The sequence below is a fragment of the Neolamprologus brichardi genome, chromosome 3, assembly GCF_056152115.1.
Source record: "Neolamprologus brichardi isolate AB-2024 chromosome 3, ASM5615211v1, whole genome shotgun sequence".
NCBI classification, from domain to species: domain Eukaryota; kingdom Metazoa; phylum Chordata; class Actinopteri; order Cichliformes; family Cichlidae; genus Neolamprologus; species Neolamprologus brichardi.
Genome location: NC_142106.1, coordinates 42,241,424 through 42,259,291, shown reverse-complemented (window position 1 = coordinate 42,259,291; position 17,868 = coordinate 42,241,424). Strand labels below are relative to the sequence as shown.

At 38.6% G+C, this 17,868-nt stretch overlaps 2 protein-coding genes across 3 annotated transcripts; one reads left to right on the top strand and one right to left on the bottom strand.

Annotated features, from left to right (window-relative positions):
• Positions 1 to 10,210: 10,210 nt before the first annotated feature.
• Positions 10,211 to 11,068, bottom strand: LOC148104326 (uncharacterized). Its single transcript, XM_087839367.1, has 3 exons — positions 10,928 to 11,068; positions 10,741 to 10,794; positions 10,211 to 10,583 (listed from the first exon to the last, which is right to left on the bottom strand). Exons 1-3 carry the CDS (start codon positions 11,054 to 11,056, stop codon positions 10,308 to 10,310), a joined length of 459 nt encoding a protein of 152 aa, XP_087695493.1. The 5' UTR covers positions 11,057 to 11,068; the 3' UTR covers positions 10,211 to 10,307.
• A 4,138-nt stretch (positions 11,069 to 15,206) lies between these two features.
• On the top strand, positions 15,207 to 16,404 carry LOC148104325 (uncharacterized). 2 transcript variants are annotated; one of them, XM_087839365.1, is made up of 4 exons: positions 15,207 to 15,317; positions 15,537 to 15,661; positions 15,775 to 15,828; positions 15,948 to 16,404. In XM_087839365.1, exons 2-4 carry the CDS (start codon positions 15,560 to 15,562, stop codon positions 16,233 to 16,235), a joined length of 444 nt encoding a protein of 147 aa, XP_087695491.1. In that variant the 5' UTR covers positions 15,207 to 15,317; positions 15,537 to 15,559; the 3' UTR covers positions 16,236 to 16,404. The 2 variants fall into 2 exon arrangements, with proteins under 2 accessions (XP_087695491.1, XP_087695492.1); XM_087839366.1 differs by lacking the exon at positions 15,207 to 15,317 and having other exon boundaries at positions 15,517 to 15,661.
• Positions 16,405 to 17,868: the final 1,464 nt, after the last annotated feature.

Here is a 17,868-nt window from a genome sequence, read left to right as displayed (position 1 = left end):
TATCTGTACCAGTGGCTGGGTACTCTTCCTTTGAAAGAGCCAAGAGCCTTCCTTTCCACTTCCTCCATGTAAAGGTTGGCTACAATAGGTGACACGGGGGAGCCCATGGCACAGCCATGTTTTTGTCTGTAATAGCCTTCGTTGTATTTGAAATATGTGGTGGTGAGGCAGAGGTCTAACAGTGTGCAAATCTGATCGGGTGTGAAGTTGGTCCTGTCTTCCAAGGAGTTGTCTTCTTGTAGTCGTTTTCTGACAGTCTCCACTGCCTCCGTGGTGGGTATGCACGTGAAGAGAGAGACTACATCAAAGGACACCATGGTTTCATCTGAATCCAGGGTAAGTTTCTGGACCTTGTCAGTGAAGTCGGTGGAGTTCTTGATGTGGTGTGGGGTGTTCCCCACGAGAGGAGCAAGGATGGTAGCAAGGTGTTTTGCAATGTTATAAGTGGCTGAGTTTATGCTACTGACTATGGGTCTGAGTGGGACAGCTTCCTTGTGGATTTTTGGAAGTCCGTAAATGCAGGGTATGGCATCCCCTGGGTAAAGGCGGTGATAAGTAAGGCGGTCAATGATTTTGTCCTTTTCCAAGTCTTGAAGGCAAGCTATAACTTTCTTTTTGTAGCTGCTTGTGGGGTCTCGCTTTAAGGCTTCGTAGGTATTGTTGTCACTGAGGAGAGTAGTGATCTTTGTATGGTAATCTGTAGTGTTTAGGACCACCGTGCATCTTCCCTTATCCGCTGGTAAACGGTGGTCCTAAACACTACAGATTACCATACAAAGATCACTACTCTCCTCAGTGACAACAATACCTACGAAGCCTTAAAGCGAGACCCCACAAGCAGCTACAAAAAGAAAGTTATAGCTTGCCTTCAAGACTTGGAAAAGGACAAAATCATTGACCGCCTTACTTATCACCGCCTTTACCCAGGGGATGCCATACCCTGCATTTACGGACTTCCAAAAATCCACAAGGAAGCTGTCCCACTCAGACCCATAGTCAGTAGCATAAACTCAGCCACTTATAACATTGCAAAACACCTTGCTACCATCCTTGCTCCTCTCGTGGGGAACACCCCACACCACATCAAGAACTCCACCGACTTCACTGACAAGGTCCAGAAACTTACCCTGGATTCAGATGAAACCATGGTGTCCTTTGATGTAGTCTCTCTCTTCACGTGCATACCCACCACGGAGGCAGTGGAGACTGTCAGAAAACGACTACAAGAAGACAACTCCTTGGAAGACAGGACCAACTTCACACCCGATCAGATTTGCACACTGTTAGACCTCTGCCTCACCACCACATATTTCAAATACAACGAAGGCTATTACAGACAAAAACATGGCTGTGCCATGGGCTCCCCCGTGTCACCTATTGTAGCCAACCTTTACATGGAGGAAGTGGAAAGGAAGGCTCTTGGCTCTTTCAAAGGAAGAGTACCCAGCCACTGGTACAGATATGTAGACGACACCTGGGTCAAAATCAAGACACAAGAAGTGGAATCCTTCACTGCGCACATCAACGCTGTGGATAAAAACATCAAGTTCACCAGGGAAGACACAAAGGATGACTGTTTGCCTTTCCTGGACTGCGCTGTGCACATTGAAGAGAATGGCAACCTCAACATCGAAGTTTACCGGAAGCCCACACACACGGACCAGTACCTCCTGTTTGACTCCCATCACCCTCTGGAACACAAACTTGGAGTAATTAGGACCCTACACCACCGGGCAGAACATGTTCCCTCTAAGCCTGAAGGGAAAAAGAAGGAACACACACATGTAAAGGAAGCACTCAAAACGTGCGGCTATCCTAAATGGGCGTTCTTAAAGTCAGCAAAGAGGCACAGAAAAGAAGATCAGACACCAGCGAGGGAGGATAAGAAGGACAGACGCAACAACATTGTCATCCCCTATGTAGCCGGTGTATCAGAGAAACTCAGGAGGGTTTTCTCCAAGCATGACATCCCGGTGTACTTCAGACCCAGCAACACACTCAGACAAAAACTGGTTCACCCGAAAGACAAAACGCCAAAACACAGACTTAACAATGTGGTGTATGCTGTACAGTGCAGCGAGGAATGCCCAGACCTCTACATTGGAGAGACCAAACAGCCACTTCACAAGCGCATGGCACAACACAGAAGAGCCACCTCCACAGGACAAGACTCAGCTGTCCATCTGCATCTTAAGGATAAAGGACACTCTTTCGAGGATGCCAATGTTCACATTTTGGACAGAGAGGACAGATGGTTTGAAAGAGGAGTGAAAGAAGCCATCTATGTCCACTGTGAGCGACCATCTTTGAACAGAGGCGGTGGTTTACGACACCAACTCTCTGCCATCTATAATCCAGTTTTGAGATCCCTTCCCAGACGCCTTAAGGCCCACTCACACCCTGGGCCATCTGACCTCAGGAATTCGCATGATAAGGTGGGACCAGGTTTCACAATGAACTCACCCGAAACTCTGGCTGATTGGGACCCACACCCAGTTCCACACCTTGGCTCAGGCGATTAGAGGATCATCAGGGGGTCCTTTTGTCCCTCTGTGGGGGGACACTCCCACCAGGCTTATATCTGGGACTCTCCACCATTTGACCTTAGAACTGAAGAAGCCTCTCGGATGAGAGGTGAAACGTCTTCAAGTAACTTAAAGAAGTCCAGACGCTTTTCTTTGCAAGCTCCTTTGACTACGATGACCTGGATGACTGAGAACCTTCACAGACATATTCCTAGTTCTATAATGATAACTTAATAAGAATAAAAAATAAAGTAATAAATATAAAGTAACGTATTTATGGTGATTCCATTTGTTTCACTATCCATTCTGTGCAAGGCAGAAGGCTTATTAAATGTTTAAACTGTAGAGATACAATAATTTTACTGATGAAAATCAGCATTTTGTCATGTTTGAAATATAAATCTAATATAATCTGTCTTAATGTATTTTCTTTAAAATACAGTGTGTGTGTTTTTACAATGGACAGAGCTACAGACCCATGACACCCTTACCCAGTTAGCTCCCACCTAATGACCAGCACTACTTTTGCAGTTAATAAAAGGACAGGTAATGTTTGGTCGCAGGGAGAGGTTAATTGGAAACTCTAAATTGCCCGTGTGAAAGTGAGTGCGAACAGTTGTCTGTGTATATGTGTTAGACCGGCGACAGACTGGCGACCTGTTCAGGGTGTACCCTGCCTCTCGCCCTAAGACAGCTGGGATAGGCTCAAGTGCCCCCTGCAACCCTGAAAAGGGATAAGTGGAAGCCAATGATGGATGGATGGATGTTTTGTCGCGCTGTTGCACACACAGCATATTTATTTGTTTCAACTGGTCAGTTCCCACAAGACAAGACATGTTACTGGCTTTTGTTGCATCACCTACTTCTCCCAGTTAATTAGTGTGTTTCCCCTACTCCTCCGCACCAGCCACGTGGCAAAAAATGTGAGTGCTTTTTGCGAGCTTGTACCCAGCGTGCTCTGCCATCAAGGGCGAGCATTGGTTAATGGTCATCATGTGACTGATGCAACCCAGATCCTTGTATTTAGCAAAATTGTGATTAATAGTTAAACATTATTGTTGAGGGGCACAGGCAGGACTCCACACGCACACATCAAAGGGAACTTGGGGCACCCATCAGTAAGGGGCTGGTGCTCAAACCCCTTTCATGCCCCCCACCACTGCACCTTGTAACAGTATCCCTCATTCTTGATTTTTAGTATAAAAGCACTTCTTATAATCACTACTCCTGAAATTTTGGAGATCTTTACTCTTTGTACAGTAAATTTACAGGATGATAAAAATAACATTAGGGTGATCCTGCCGCAATCTATTCCCCCTGTTCAAATCATGGACAAACAGTATCCCACATTGTTGAGTTTTAGTTCAAAACCACTACTTATAACTTATTACTTTTGGAGTTTGGAGGTTTTAGCTCTTATACAGTAAAGGTACCGGAGGATACACATAATTGTCAGGCAAAATGTCCTTGGTTTATTGAAATAATCCTCTCCAATAACACGTGAGATCTAAAAAATGTATAGTTTTCTGTTGTAACCCACAAACTGAACAGTAATGTAATGGCACTCATCTTTTACTGTTTCACTAAAGTAGACATGACTACTTCCATGTCTAGTTTGTTGTAATAGAGTAAACTGGATCTGCTCTCCCAGCCCAGAGTAGATTCTGGAGTCTTCCCATGCTCTTGTTAGTGATCCTCAATCTGAATGAGTCATAACAACCTTCAGAACAAACTAGCAGCAGTAGAAGGCCACTACAGGCCCATATCTATTGACTGATTTCCGCTAATAACACCCATTACCCACTGTTGGGTTGGACAGAGGTAAAATAGCACAAAAGTGAGTAAATAAATAGATAAAAATAAAATGAAGAAATATGTAGTTATCTAAATACTTTGGGCATATAAACAAATATCTAAAGAATAATAGAATAAAGAATAAAAGGTGAATCAAATGGACCATTACGGCAAAGCTGGGATGGTCAATTTGGGAAAGAAAATCCGTTGGGCATCTTTCTTCGCCTTTAGACAATAATTCTGATGGCAAAAGAGCCAAACGGGACAGGTTAAAAAAAAAACAAAAAACAAATATCTAAAAATGGATTAATGATTCCATCATTTATGCTTGACCTGAAGGACTTATGATCAAAACATAGGAAGCAAAAAACCCTGTCATCATCTTTGTTATAAGTAAATAGGGGATTATGATACAGTTTCTACATATATCATCTCTGATTTTTTTCATTTTTACTTTAGGGTTTGACAAAGGAAGCACAAGAAACATTCTTTACATAGCACATTTATTTAGAATGCATAGAAACGTATAATGTCTAAATAAAACAATCACTGGCCAAGATCAGTAAAACAAAAGAACTCCCCAGTTTACTACAACTTTGTGCCAAATTAATATAAAGAAGTCACATTTGTATAACTTGAAGGAAATGTATGTATTTCTTTTTTTATGATTTAGAAACAACAAAAAATGGTTTCATAAAAACTAAATATGCGCAAACTAGAACAGACATAGAGACAGAAATGTAAGCCGTTGAATTTGTTGTTTCTTCTACAGTTTTGTGAAGCTGCCCATCACACCCAGTTTCTTTCCTGTTCTCTATTCTTGTAGCAAAGTCATCTTCTTGTCCATGTAAGTTCGGAAGTTCTTCATTAAGTGCAAACCAATCTTAATTACTTCCTTCACTGGTGGATAATCAGCTAACATATTCAGTTCTGACTGATGAATGTATTTCTCAAACAATTCATGCAATACTGTTGCTGCCATTTTGTACTTGTCTCCTGCCTGAATGAGAAAAATAAACATTTTAGCACAAATGATATAACATTTAATTCCATTTCAATGTTGTCCATTTGCAGTGTATCAGATGCCTGAAGGTATGCTGATGTTACTGTAGGCTTTGAGTTATTAATTTTATGAATTAAAGACTTTCTCAGTTAACATGTGAGTAACTGACAGACCCACCTTCAGTGTTTCCTCTTGTTTTACAGCGCTGTGTAGGGTTTCCTGGAATGGTTCCTGAATATTTTCCAGAAAAAAGCAGAGCACGGTGAGTGTGACAGCTGCTGAAAAACACAATGAAAACCACAGCAAAAGAAGAGCATTCTTACAATAAGAGATTATTTATGTAAAACTATTGAACAAAGGTTATTAAATATTAATTTACCAGTTGGTCCTTGTGGGTCAGTGAACTTGAAAGATCAAATAGTTTTGTGATTGTTTCCTTTCTATATTTGTCTTCTGCCTAACAGAAAAAAAATAAGAACATTTAAATTTACCATATTATTCTACATTGTATGTAATGCATTTGCTATACTTGCAAGACTTGCCATATATCACTGTAGATAGTGTAAAGTAAAATGGATTTATTAAGGTCTTTTTTAACCCTTCTTTTCTGCCTACACACAGCAGATTTTAAAACTTGGAGACTGACTGACCCACCTTCCATCTGTCTGCTTCTTTTATGGCTATCTTCATCTGCTCAAGCATCATCTGTGTGACCTATTGCAAATAAAGAAAAAAATTCAGCAGCTAATTGTGATGACTTATATTGTACATATACACATAAGTATGTAATTGTTGAATCATAGAAGGGAATTCAGCAAAAGTCAATTCATCACCTGGCCTTGGGTATAGAGGGAACTTGCGACTGAAACAAGGCACAGCAGAGAGAAGATGAGTAATAAGCCTTTGTTGGCTATAGCTGGTCCCCTGGTTCTGGAAAAGGCTGCTGCCATCGCTCTTAGAAGTGGAACAAGCTCCCAGCTTAAGAAAGTTGAGATATCATAGACATTTAGAGTTAATAAGTAACCGAATATATATATATATATATATATATATATATATATATATATATATATATATATATATATATATATATATATATATATATATATATATATATATTCATAAACTTATTCTGTAAATATAAATCAATATAAATCATATTATTGTGCATGATTACTCCTCTTACCTGCTGTGCGAATGTAAGAAGAGCTGCTGTACCGTACAGGTGGAGAATGAAACAGATGCTTTATATACAGTGTCTCTTAACTCATTTGCATCTCGTGAATGTGAGCAGCCCTTTCACTTTTGTTTTCAACAAAGTAGTGTTTGTCTAGTCCTGTTTATAGGAATAGAAACCCATCAGTTATTGCTGTGAAATAACATATTATAATAACAATTTTTTCTTTTTCTTTTTTTCCTTCTCTGTTCTCTTCTCTCTTTCTCTGCCTCAATCTTTCCATCCCCTACCTTCTCTGCCTTGATCTCTGGCTCAGATCAGTTCAGCAGGATGCCTGCAGCACGCCACTGGTGATACTGTAAATGTGGAGGAGGAGAGCCCTTGTCTCTGCACATTCTGAACAATTTTTTCTACTTCATGCTCCAGTGAGCTTTTAGGTTGACATCGCGACATGGGCGGTTGCCCATTGCGGCATCGTGGTGGGGGCGGCATCATGGCATCGGCAAAAAAAAGTTGCTGCCACCCATGCTGCCCTGACATCATGCCAGCGCATTTTGGGGATTGCATGGGCAGTGATCGGTTTTCTATTGCCCATTTGCGGGGAGTAAAGGCGCCCTCCATTTGCGAGGTGCACCTGCTGCTTGCCACAAAGGGGGGGGGGGGGGGGGGAATTCTCTGGCTCGCTGGAGCGGCATCTCCAGCTCGCAAAATAAAGCTGATGAACAAATATGATGATGATATCTGGTCCAGACAGGTTAATATTGTGGTTTGATGCACACTGAAGACCTTTATCAAATTACATCACCACTTGAAACTAAAACATCTTTGTATGCAGGAATTTATTGGTTCATGGATGGTACATTACCAATACAGACACTTGTATAACTAATACACATAAGAAGAATTTCCCAGTCATAGCATAATATGTAATATATATATATATATATATATATATATGAAGCAGATCTAACAAGTTTTGTTAGATCTGCTTCACCATCACCATCATAAAATTTAAAAAAAAAAAAGTACACAAGCAAAAAGAGCAATTAGTATGATATTATTTATTCAAACTGGAAAAAGTATTTAGGGCTAGCCCCCATTACCATGCTGAAGATCCATAACAACTAACAAAAGATATGAAGTGAGTTCTATAAACTTGAATGATCAACACAACAATTTTCAATGGTGCAAGAGTAGAGGCAGATGCATGCCTATACAGTGGCCTCCATGTCTGGGGCAAAGACATCACTAGAATCCAATACAAAGACAAAAATGCGAAATCTATTTGCAAAACATGGGAATGATATTTGTCTTTTACTGTCAACATGTCATGCCAGTATTGCTGACAGCACCTCTGTGTTTAAAAAACAACGTAAGTTGGCAAAACATAATGTTGCAGAGTTTCAGCAAAGAAAACAAATCACAGTTCAGGAAAGGTAAAAGCAAAACAAATACATGTCCCATCCAGCTCTTTAATCAAAATAGTAACAACAACAAAAAACAATGATGCTAAAGTCTAAAGCATAGCTAAAGGTTCTGCTTAAAATGTATTTATTTTAAAGAAGTTAGACAGAAACGTTTAAAGTTCATTCCGTTGAGTTTTAGGTTGTCCTTCATTTCTTTCAAATTCTTTTTCCTTTCTTTCTAACAGCATCTTGGATTTCTCAATGAAATGAATCAAGTTATTTGTGAGATCCATCAGTGGTGGAAAATCCTCTGAAAATGATGATGTCTTTATTAGTTCCTGGATAGACTGAAGAAACTGTAGTTTTTCATCAGCTAAGGTGGCCTTGATTTTCTGAAATTTGAAAAAACAGGATGCATCAATTGCCTAAGAACTACATATTAACAACTGTAAGTGAAGGAAAAAATGTATAGTAACTTATAGTGACTTTAATTTTAAATTCAAATATTCCTCAGTTGTCTGTGAATTTGCCTCATAAACCAGGGACAGCAGCAAGAAGATGATTACAACTTTGGTGTTTCTGACACCAGTCAGTCCTCTGCTTTTGGAGACACCTGCTGCTGCCATCACTGTTGAAATAAAAACAGCTGGAGAGAAAATGACAGAAAATAAATGAAGAATTAAATCTATGTTTCCTGTTTTATGTTATTAATATATTGTATAAAACGTATTAACTATAAACCATCTTATGATGCAGTTTTGCTGATCTTACCTGCCTGCTGAAAGGAGAAAGAGCGGCTGCACGGTACAGGTGTAGACTGAAAACACAAGGGACTCAAGCACTACAAATACTTTAAGTGAGCTGCGCTTTCTCTTTCATTTCACAGATGTAATATGATCCACTTTATGGAAATTAAGGCCCATCAGACTGTTAAACAGTTGAAGAATATTCCATATATTAACAGCAGCCACGACAGAAGCATGTGGCAGAAAAGGGATGAGTTTAGGCATGTTACTGACTGTTATTTCAAGAAAAAATACTGTTTGTGTACATGAACAGGAAAATCTAGATGGTTTTCCTGGGATTATTTTACAAACTGCCCTGAGACTGGGGTTGTTTAACACCTGGACTGCTTATAAAGACAAAGAAATGTTTTTTTACACATTGAAAAAGAATATACAAATGAACAGAAAGCAAATGTAATCCAATGTTAGAGCCAGCATCACTGTTGTTAAAAATTAGACCACTTCATATTCCAGTTTTCCAATAATTCCAGTTTTCAGTTTTTCATTTAATATTCAAATAATCTTTATCATATGATCAATAGTATATCTTAACACTAAAATGGACACTACATATATTGCAACATTAGCATGAAGTAATATATTTATAACCTGGTAACTATTTATGGAGATACTAGTGTTCATAATGTGATGCAAACACTGAAAACAAAAGTATAAGAAGTACAAGTTTTTACATCTATTTGTTTCTGTGTTTCTCACATGTTATCATTTGATAATGATTGTATATGTTGTAGGTTTGCACACTGCCAATTTCAGCATCAGCCACAGCTGTCGTCTTTTCTTGTGAATTTCACAGTTTGTAAAAATATGCATTTATTACAACTTTAATGTCTTTATTCACAGACAATGATTCTTCAGATATCCTTTAAAATAGTTCATTTTGACTAATTGTACTTGACAAAGAAATGTACATCTTTGGTGGTTGATGTTTTCATAAAAATCATAGATTTAGTTTAGAATATTCCTGTGCTTTTAGTCCGGTAGCATTAAAGAGAACTTGACCAGATAGTTCATTATCCTCATCACCTCATTGAGGTATAACTAGAAAACATAGCCTGGCCCTTTTATTTCAGAATGGCAATGAAAGAAAGGATATATAAAATATAGAGTATATTAACAAGTTAGTCAAAAGCAGCTAAACAGCTGATTGATATTCTCTACTTTGTGGGTTATAGAATTTAAATTTGGTGAGTCAGTAAACAATGGACACCAATCAGCCACAGTTGCCGTACTTCCTTCTGGGAAAAAAGGCAAAACAAAAACCAAAGGATAACAGTTTTATTAACAATTTTTATTCACATTAAAGTATTTTATATAAATCGATAATAACTATCAACTACTTCACACACAAAATCCCCATGATCAGTGGTTTGTACTTGTTTGCATTACAACTTTTTTATAATGAAGATAATGAGAGGGAAAAAAACTTGACAAGTTATTTTTTCAGGTCAAACCCAAGTTTACAGTTAGCTTTATTCAGCAATTTAAAATGTCAAGGCCACTCTCAAGGCAAAAACTGAAACTGAAACTGCACGGTATAAAAGAGAAGTTTTACAAACACAATACACACAATATAAGAGACAGGTGCAGACTAATGTGTTACAGTTCATCTTTATGTTTCTCTAGGTGTGTTAGCCGCTCCATCACAACATTTAGTTTCTCTTCATAGTCCTTGATTTCTCCAGCTGTCGTCTCAAGGTATTTGTCTATGTACTTCTTGGTGGCTTTCAGAAATGTTTTCAGGTCATTCATTAAATCCAGCAGTGGTGGAAAATCTCCCATTGATGTATTTAGAGTTTCAGACAAAATGTCCATTAAGTGCATAAAATCATCATAGAATAGTGGAATATAGAATCTGTCTAACTTGAGATTATCCTGGAGGAGAAAATGAAATGAGACAAATGTGTAAAAAATACTTTTATATTCTTTGGGGGGGCTTTGGTTGTTTAATAGATTTATAAATATTTATATTAGCAGTGATAGATATTTCACATTACTCATTCATGCGCAACATGGACAGAGACAGACTCACCTTCCTTGTCACTGCTGCTTGTTGTAACTTCTGAATGTTTTCTTTCAGTTCTTCCTGCAAATCCAGATAGAGAATGTCCACAAGCAGCCATGTGAAACATGTGAAGGCAAACAGTGTAACTGAGAAAAATAAAACTACAACTGGCAGATCAAAAAATATAGATATAAATATATCACAATCATTTTACCAGTTGGTCCTTCTTTATCAGTGAACTTGAAAGATTGACCAGAACCAACAGGGTGAAAATGATGAATAAACCCCTGGTAGTTGTGAAACCACTCACTCCTTTGCTTCTGGATAAGTTCACAGCTGCCATCACTCTTCTGGAAGAAAAAAAAAAAAAACACAGCATAAAGTACATTTATAAATTTCCTTCTTAAATCTTTAAAGTGAAATGTTTTAATTTGACTGGAAATGTTGTGTAAAAATCTACCTGCAATACCCTCTTATAGTGCAGTGTTGCTGGGGTTTTTCAACCTGCTACAGGAGAACTGATGAATGATAATACGAATGGCACACACCACAAAATGCTTTATTTGCTTCTAGTGTCCCCTCCCCCCTTCCCCATGACACAGCTTACCTGTGCGTGACTTGGCTTGTCTGTGGGTGTGTCTGTGTGCCTATGTTTTCTAGAAGTGGTAATATTCACTTTTGTTTTACAGGAAAACACGAACTTCATTTCCACAAAGTTTAGCGCATGCAATGCCATTACTTACCTTGAATTCTTAATAAAATGCTTCACATTCCTTAAATCTGTCTTTTGTTATTTTCTTTTATATGCACAGTGGGTTTGTCAAGGTTTTAATTTTAACACTAGCCAAAGTCATGTCTTCTTGTTCAATGTGAGTTTCTTGTGTTCATGGTTAGTAGTTATACATTGGATTTTCCCCTGTCTTTATTTTGATGGTCATCTTTTGTGTCTTCGGTTGACTTTTGTCTTCCCCTTGTGATTGTCTACATTTACATCCATTTCCATTTCATGTGTGTGTGTGTGAGTGTGTGTGTGTGTGTGTGTGTGTGTGTGTGTGTGTGTGTGAGTGCACGTGTGTGTAAATAGCCCTGTTTTTAAATATGCTCTTATTGTGCAGCAATGCCTGCATGTGGGCGCACTGACAAATTTATTGTCAGTTGGCCTACGTCACCATGTACGTCCACATTTAGTACAATTTGCATTCTATCATAGGCGGTGCGAGGATGTACAAACCCGCTGACATCGGAGTTGTACAGAACGCACTGTGAGATCTAACTCTGTATAAGAGAACAAAGATGGTTCATAATCCACAGACGCTTTTAACGGAGACTGACCTGTAGCCAAAGAGGTTAAAAAGTTGTCAGCAACCAATCCAGGGCAACTGAGTAGGCTAAGTGGAAGGGTTTTAGGTTGGGGCTGCAGGGCGGCCTCAAGCTCTTGTCTAAGCCTCTCTGTGTGCCCATTGGTCTGGAAGTTGAATCCACAGCTCAGGCAGACTTTGGCTCCAAAGGAAGAACAGGAAAAAACCTTCCAGGCTTGGGGGACAAATTGAGGCCCCCTTTCGGAGACTATTTCTGTACGGATTCTGCGGAGTCTGAAAACATGGTTTACTAAGATGTTAGCAGTTTCAGAAGCAGTGGGAAGTTTATTGAGAGCAATGAAGCGGGCAGCCTTCGGGGATCTGTCTATAACCAAGAGGATGACAATCTTACTTGGATGTGAGTAGACAGTTTCAGCAACATGGCAGCTCGAGATGTGCTGCTCTTTCTCCGGGCACAGATGGAACAGGCTGTGACATAGTTCCTCACATCTTTCTCCAGATCATAGGTGTCCGCATAGGGCCCGCAGCCTAATTACATTTGGCCCACGAAGCCATACCAAATTACTATTAGAGCTGGCCTACTGGTATTATACAGCTAATATATATATTGTTTAGTATTAAGCTTTGCTTGTTCCATATTCAGTTTTTCAGCAAAACGTGTTTGAGTCCATACGAAAAGATTCATTCTTATATCTGGAGGAATAAATATATTTCAATAAATATTAACGTTAGCCCGCAACTTTGTTCCAGTTTTGAATTTTGGCCCACTGTGTATTTGAGTTTGACACCCCTGCTCCAGATTGTCCCACTAAAAATAGCATCTAAGTAGAGAAATAGTTCTGCTTACCAATGTTCCCTCTAATTTTCCATGTGTCTGAGCGAACACACAAACTCCCTGAGCGATCCCTTGGACCACTGTGAGCGACATCAGACGTGTGCACTGTGGTCACGCCGGCATCGAATCGATCCAAGTTACATGGTTTATTAAAATAATCAAATTACAGCGTTTACATTTATGTTAGACTACTTTTAATTAACTGCTTTAGCCCACTTACCATGAAAATTAAAAAAAATATATTGTTCATGACCTGTGTAGTATGTTAACACTATTGGAAGTAAAAATAACTTGAACTCCAATTTCGAAAACACAACTTTCTTTTTTAAATAAAGCTCTGACTTGTATTATGAGTCTATGGTCTGGGAGAGAGTCTGTAACCCTCTGTCTGCAAAATACAGTAAATAAAGACCAATGTTGGGCAATTAATTATATAGTTACTTCTTCAAAAAAGTAACTGAGTTTGGCAAACAACAAAGTTTTTTGCAGCTATTTTTTTAAATGCAGCCAATGCACTTTTAAATAAACATTTCAAACTATTTACAGAACAATCAGCTGTTCTGTGTCAAATTTGATGCCACACAAATTATTTGTGCCACTCCAAAAAATAATTTCTGTCCACTATGAGATAAAGGAGAACAACAGCCTGATAGCTGCAGGCCTGACAACAGGAGATGAATCACTCCTGTAACATTCAGCAGTCGCCTCATTGTTCTGACACACACAACAAAACTATTGACTACACTACACACTAACTACACAAGATTTGCGCTAAACGTCTCAAATCTCTCACATCTCAAAACACTGCCGTCACTCCTAAAACTTCCCCCCGTTTCTTAACAACTAGATGCCACGTTGCCATATCATTTTTTGATTGGTCGACATGGTACTTTTTTGGACAAATAGGAAAGGGAGAGGGGAGTGGAGTTTGTTTTTGCTCACAGGTGGAGAGCGCTTTCGAGCGTTTTCCTTATAAAACGCCGATTTAACCGTTTCTTCCCGCAGTAAATATAAACAACAATAGTATTCAGGAAGAAAACCAAACATTTTATATATTTTTATCATAACTCTGGTTTTACGTGGCCTATCAACACAATTTAAAAATTGGTATAAAGTCCACATTTTTCCTGTCAATTGTTCCGTCTGTCCTGCTCACATCTCCAATGGTTGTACACGTTGTCATTAACGTGGCTTCACTCCACATCAGTCACGCCGCTTTGCTCGCTAAAACACAGCACATAATGACGCTGTCATAGCCTGTCAACCACGTTGATTAGAGTATATACGAATGTGAATCGCATTATTGGCTGGACTATGGGATAAGGTGGCATCGTTCCCATACGGGAGCAGCCAGTCACTTACTGACTAACACTGCAAAACACAATTGTTAAAGTATTAATTTTAATTTCAATTAAGGTTAGATTTTTTTTGTGCGCAACGCAGATTTTCTGTGCGCAGAGACCGTGCCAGCATTGCGCAATTGCGCACGTGCTCAGCTTAGAGGGAACATTGCTGCTTACCCCCGGGTGGCAGGCAAACTGTGCAGTGTGCCCCCAATGGATGATGGCAGAACAGGTTCCCTGGGTACACGGGAATATTTTTTCCTTTTTAGTTTAAGAAGCACACGTTCTGAACCCTTTATAACTTAGACGTGTGTCGCTCAAGCTAGCAGCGCCCCATGAGAAACAGGACGAATGTTTACATGTTCACAGGAGTTTGCACCCTTGGCAAGTGGACTGAGGTATGTAATGCAATGTGATCTGATGTTATACTTTTACTGAACTGTGAAACGCCTTGATGCAGATTAAGCAGCCTTTTTTTTGCTTTATTTAAACAATGACTGTAAATCTCAGAATTACTTAATTTTTTTCTTTAAATTTACCTGATTTAGTTTAAGCGCATTTGTTGATGTTGCTTATTGTTAAGGTTCAAGGGGACTGTACAGGTATCAATTTTTTCTTATTTTATAGTTTTCATGGTGCTCAACGATGTCCAGAGAATGAGCCATGTTTGGTGAGGTAATAAATGGCTGCACCCGTTAGAGACTCTTCTATTGTTCTTGATGCCAAAGGCTGCTACACCTGTTGTTCACAGCCACACTCACACCAGATGGCAAAGAGTGGAGGAGACAAGCACTCACACAATGGGAGTTGCCAAGGCCATAAATCCTCACCTTTGTGAATCTTGTTTTCCTGTAAATGTAGTTTGTTTACAAGAAAATGAAACAAGCAATAAGTAAAGTTTCTCATGAAATGAAAGAATGCCACACACAGGATGTGTAATACCCATTATCCCACTTTTTACACTGACACTGACAGTCACACACACACACACACACACACACAAACAGTTGCGCAAAATGGGAGGTATAACCACAAGCACGTATAAAAGAATTTTGTGATGTGCCGTATTTTCATTTCTTCATTCATCAGCTTCTTTTAACATCACAGGTAAGTAAATCACTGTAACATGGTTTATACAGACTTCACATTTTTTTATATAGAAATTAAAATGTTTCAGATTGAGTTGTAATTTGAGTTTTTCAGTTGTGATCTTTGTGAATCCTTAAAGTTGCACTTTTTTGAATGATAACTCCACTGGATAATTACAGTCAGCTGCAGTTTGTAAACCTTCAATTCAAATTTTAACGCTGTACAACTTTGACTTAGAGACAGAGTTACTCAGAACAGCAATGGCATCAGTGACTGTTTTCCGCACCACCAAAGGCTTGTTCCTCATGTTCACCCTGCTGTCTCTGGTTTGCCTTTCAAGCGCACTAACAGACAAGAAGCTGGTAAATTGTTTTTTTTTTTTTGTCTTAAGCTTCAGTAATTTTGCGAGTCACCACAAACAAAGTTGCTGGTGTAATTTCAATTATTTTAATAACTGTATATGCTGGATTTTCAGAAGCAACTCAAAGAAAACTATCAGAACATAAAACAACAATTGGACAGCCTGAAGGTCAGTACATGTTCAGAGAACTGCAATAACAAACTTGTGGATATATTTGACCAGTATAATGTTACAACATAGTAAACTGCCTTCATGTAATATGAAACTTTTACATTTTATCCCATCAGGCTGAGCGTGAGGAAGGAGTGAACTTCAGTTCTGAACTGGTGAGGGAATACTTGAGCCTTATGGACCCGTTGATCGTACTGATGAAGAAATCTGCGAAGGTTTTACCTGATGATTTTCCTCGAGTTGACACATTTATGGAGAACATTAAGAATTACTTGAATAAAATACAGGCTAACACTGACAGGGAGAATGAGGATTTGGGTGAGAAAATAGAGAAAAGTGAAATGAAACTGGGAGAACTGAAAAAACTGATTGAATTCCTTGAGGAAAAGCAAGCTGAATTGTAACTTCCATGTCAGTCATTTCATTTTTCTTTAATAATGCATCTTTTGTGCCTGTGGTTAGTTTCTATTTCATATAGTACAGCTTTGCTTAACTTCAGTTTAACATTTTTTAGAGCTGTCCTTCTTTAAATTCTGATATAAAAAAAAAAAACATTTCACTATCAGCTACCATTGTGCAGCTCATATGTGCTGATGACAACTTTTAAGAATACATTTCCAGTAGTTACTTATTTTTCTGCCATTACTTAAATATAGAAGTGGAAACAATGTTTATATAAACTGCAAACTGCCACACAATAAAGACATTTACCTACTACTGTTACTGTTTCTATTCTTCAGCAATAAGATGACAGATTAATAACCTGCTCATATTCTTGTGAAATGCAAGTATGCCCTCACCAGAAAGTTTATGCTGATGTTTATCATATAAATGATATTATTATTATTATTATTCTTGTTGTTGTGAATGTTTTCATCATTTATTTATTCATTTATTTTTTATGGTAATTTGCAGCATTCATATTTTTGCATTGAATTGGGTTAACCACATCTGCGTGTCAATAGCACAGACATCTTTATTATGAAAGCCATAATACTGGTGTTATTTGTCCATGATGTACATTCATAAACATCATGTTCCATCTATATTTATACCTTTACTGGTTTCCTGTATTGACGGCTTTTATACATTTCACGTATTTGTGTAGCCAGACTTTAGTCTCAGTAGTAGCATCATTAGCGGATCACGCAGAGCTCAGGCTCGCTTTCCTGAGTGTAACCCAGGGTTATTTTATTGCCAATGGTATTTTATTTTTATTTTATTTTAAATGTTACTGTGTGTTGAGTGTTGAGTTTACCAATGTACCATGAACGCACCGCAGCGCTGATAATGGGAAGTCCCTGCTCAGGGTGAGATGATTTTTTATTTCATTGCATCTGTCTTCACGGAGCAAGATGCACAAGCTGTTGTAGAATTTTCAGTACTGTAACATGTTGAGCCACACTATTTACTATAAAGTGATTGGTTAAAGCTAAGAAATAGCTCTAGTTGCATCTTTAGCAGGCCAGTGAAAGATCTGGAGAAAATAAGAGCTTTGTTAGATACAGATAAATAGATTACATTACTTCGTTATTCTTTAAACCAGATGAAGAGATCTTTTGTCTAGTTTTGTATTTCTCTATAATGTGTCATTTATATTGACCCTAAAATATTAAAGAAAAAAACTCAGTGGCAGTGTTTTCCCTTTTAACAGGAAGATCCAGCAGAGTCTTGCTCAGGGAGGTGCAGCAATCTCCTGCAAGATGTTAGGGGTGAGGAGAAACAGAAAAGAGCAGACGTAAACAGGATAAAAGACACTATGGGAAAGAGCCAGAGTTCAATAATAGCAACTAATGATTCAATGCACAGGTGGGTTTTTTATGGTGGTAATGTATTATGAGGTCTTTAATGTAAGATGAGACCTGTTTATTCAAGACCTTGTATGTGAGGAGAATGACTCTAAATTTTAGAGATATTAGAGGTTTCTGATGGTCCTCAGGTCCAGTCAGTGATGAGTTTGATTATATGCAGGTTTGACAGCGAAGGTAGAAACCAGAGACCCCACAAGTAGACAGAACTCTTAACCCTGCTCATCTC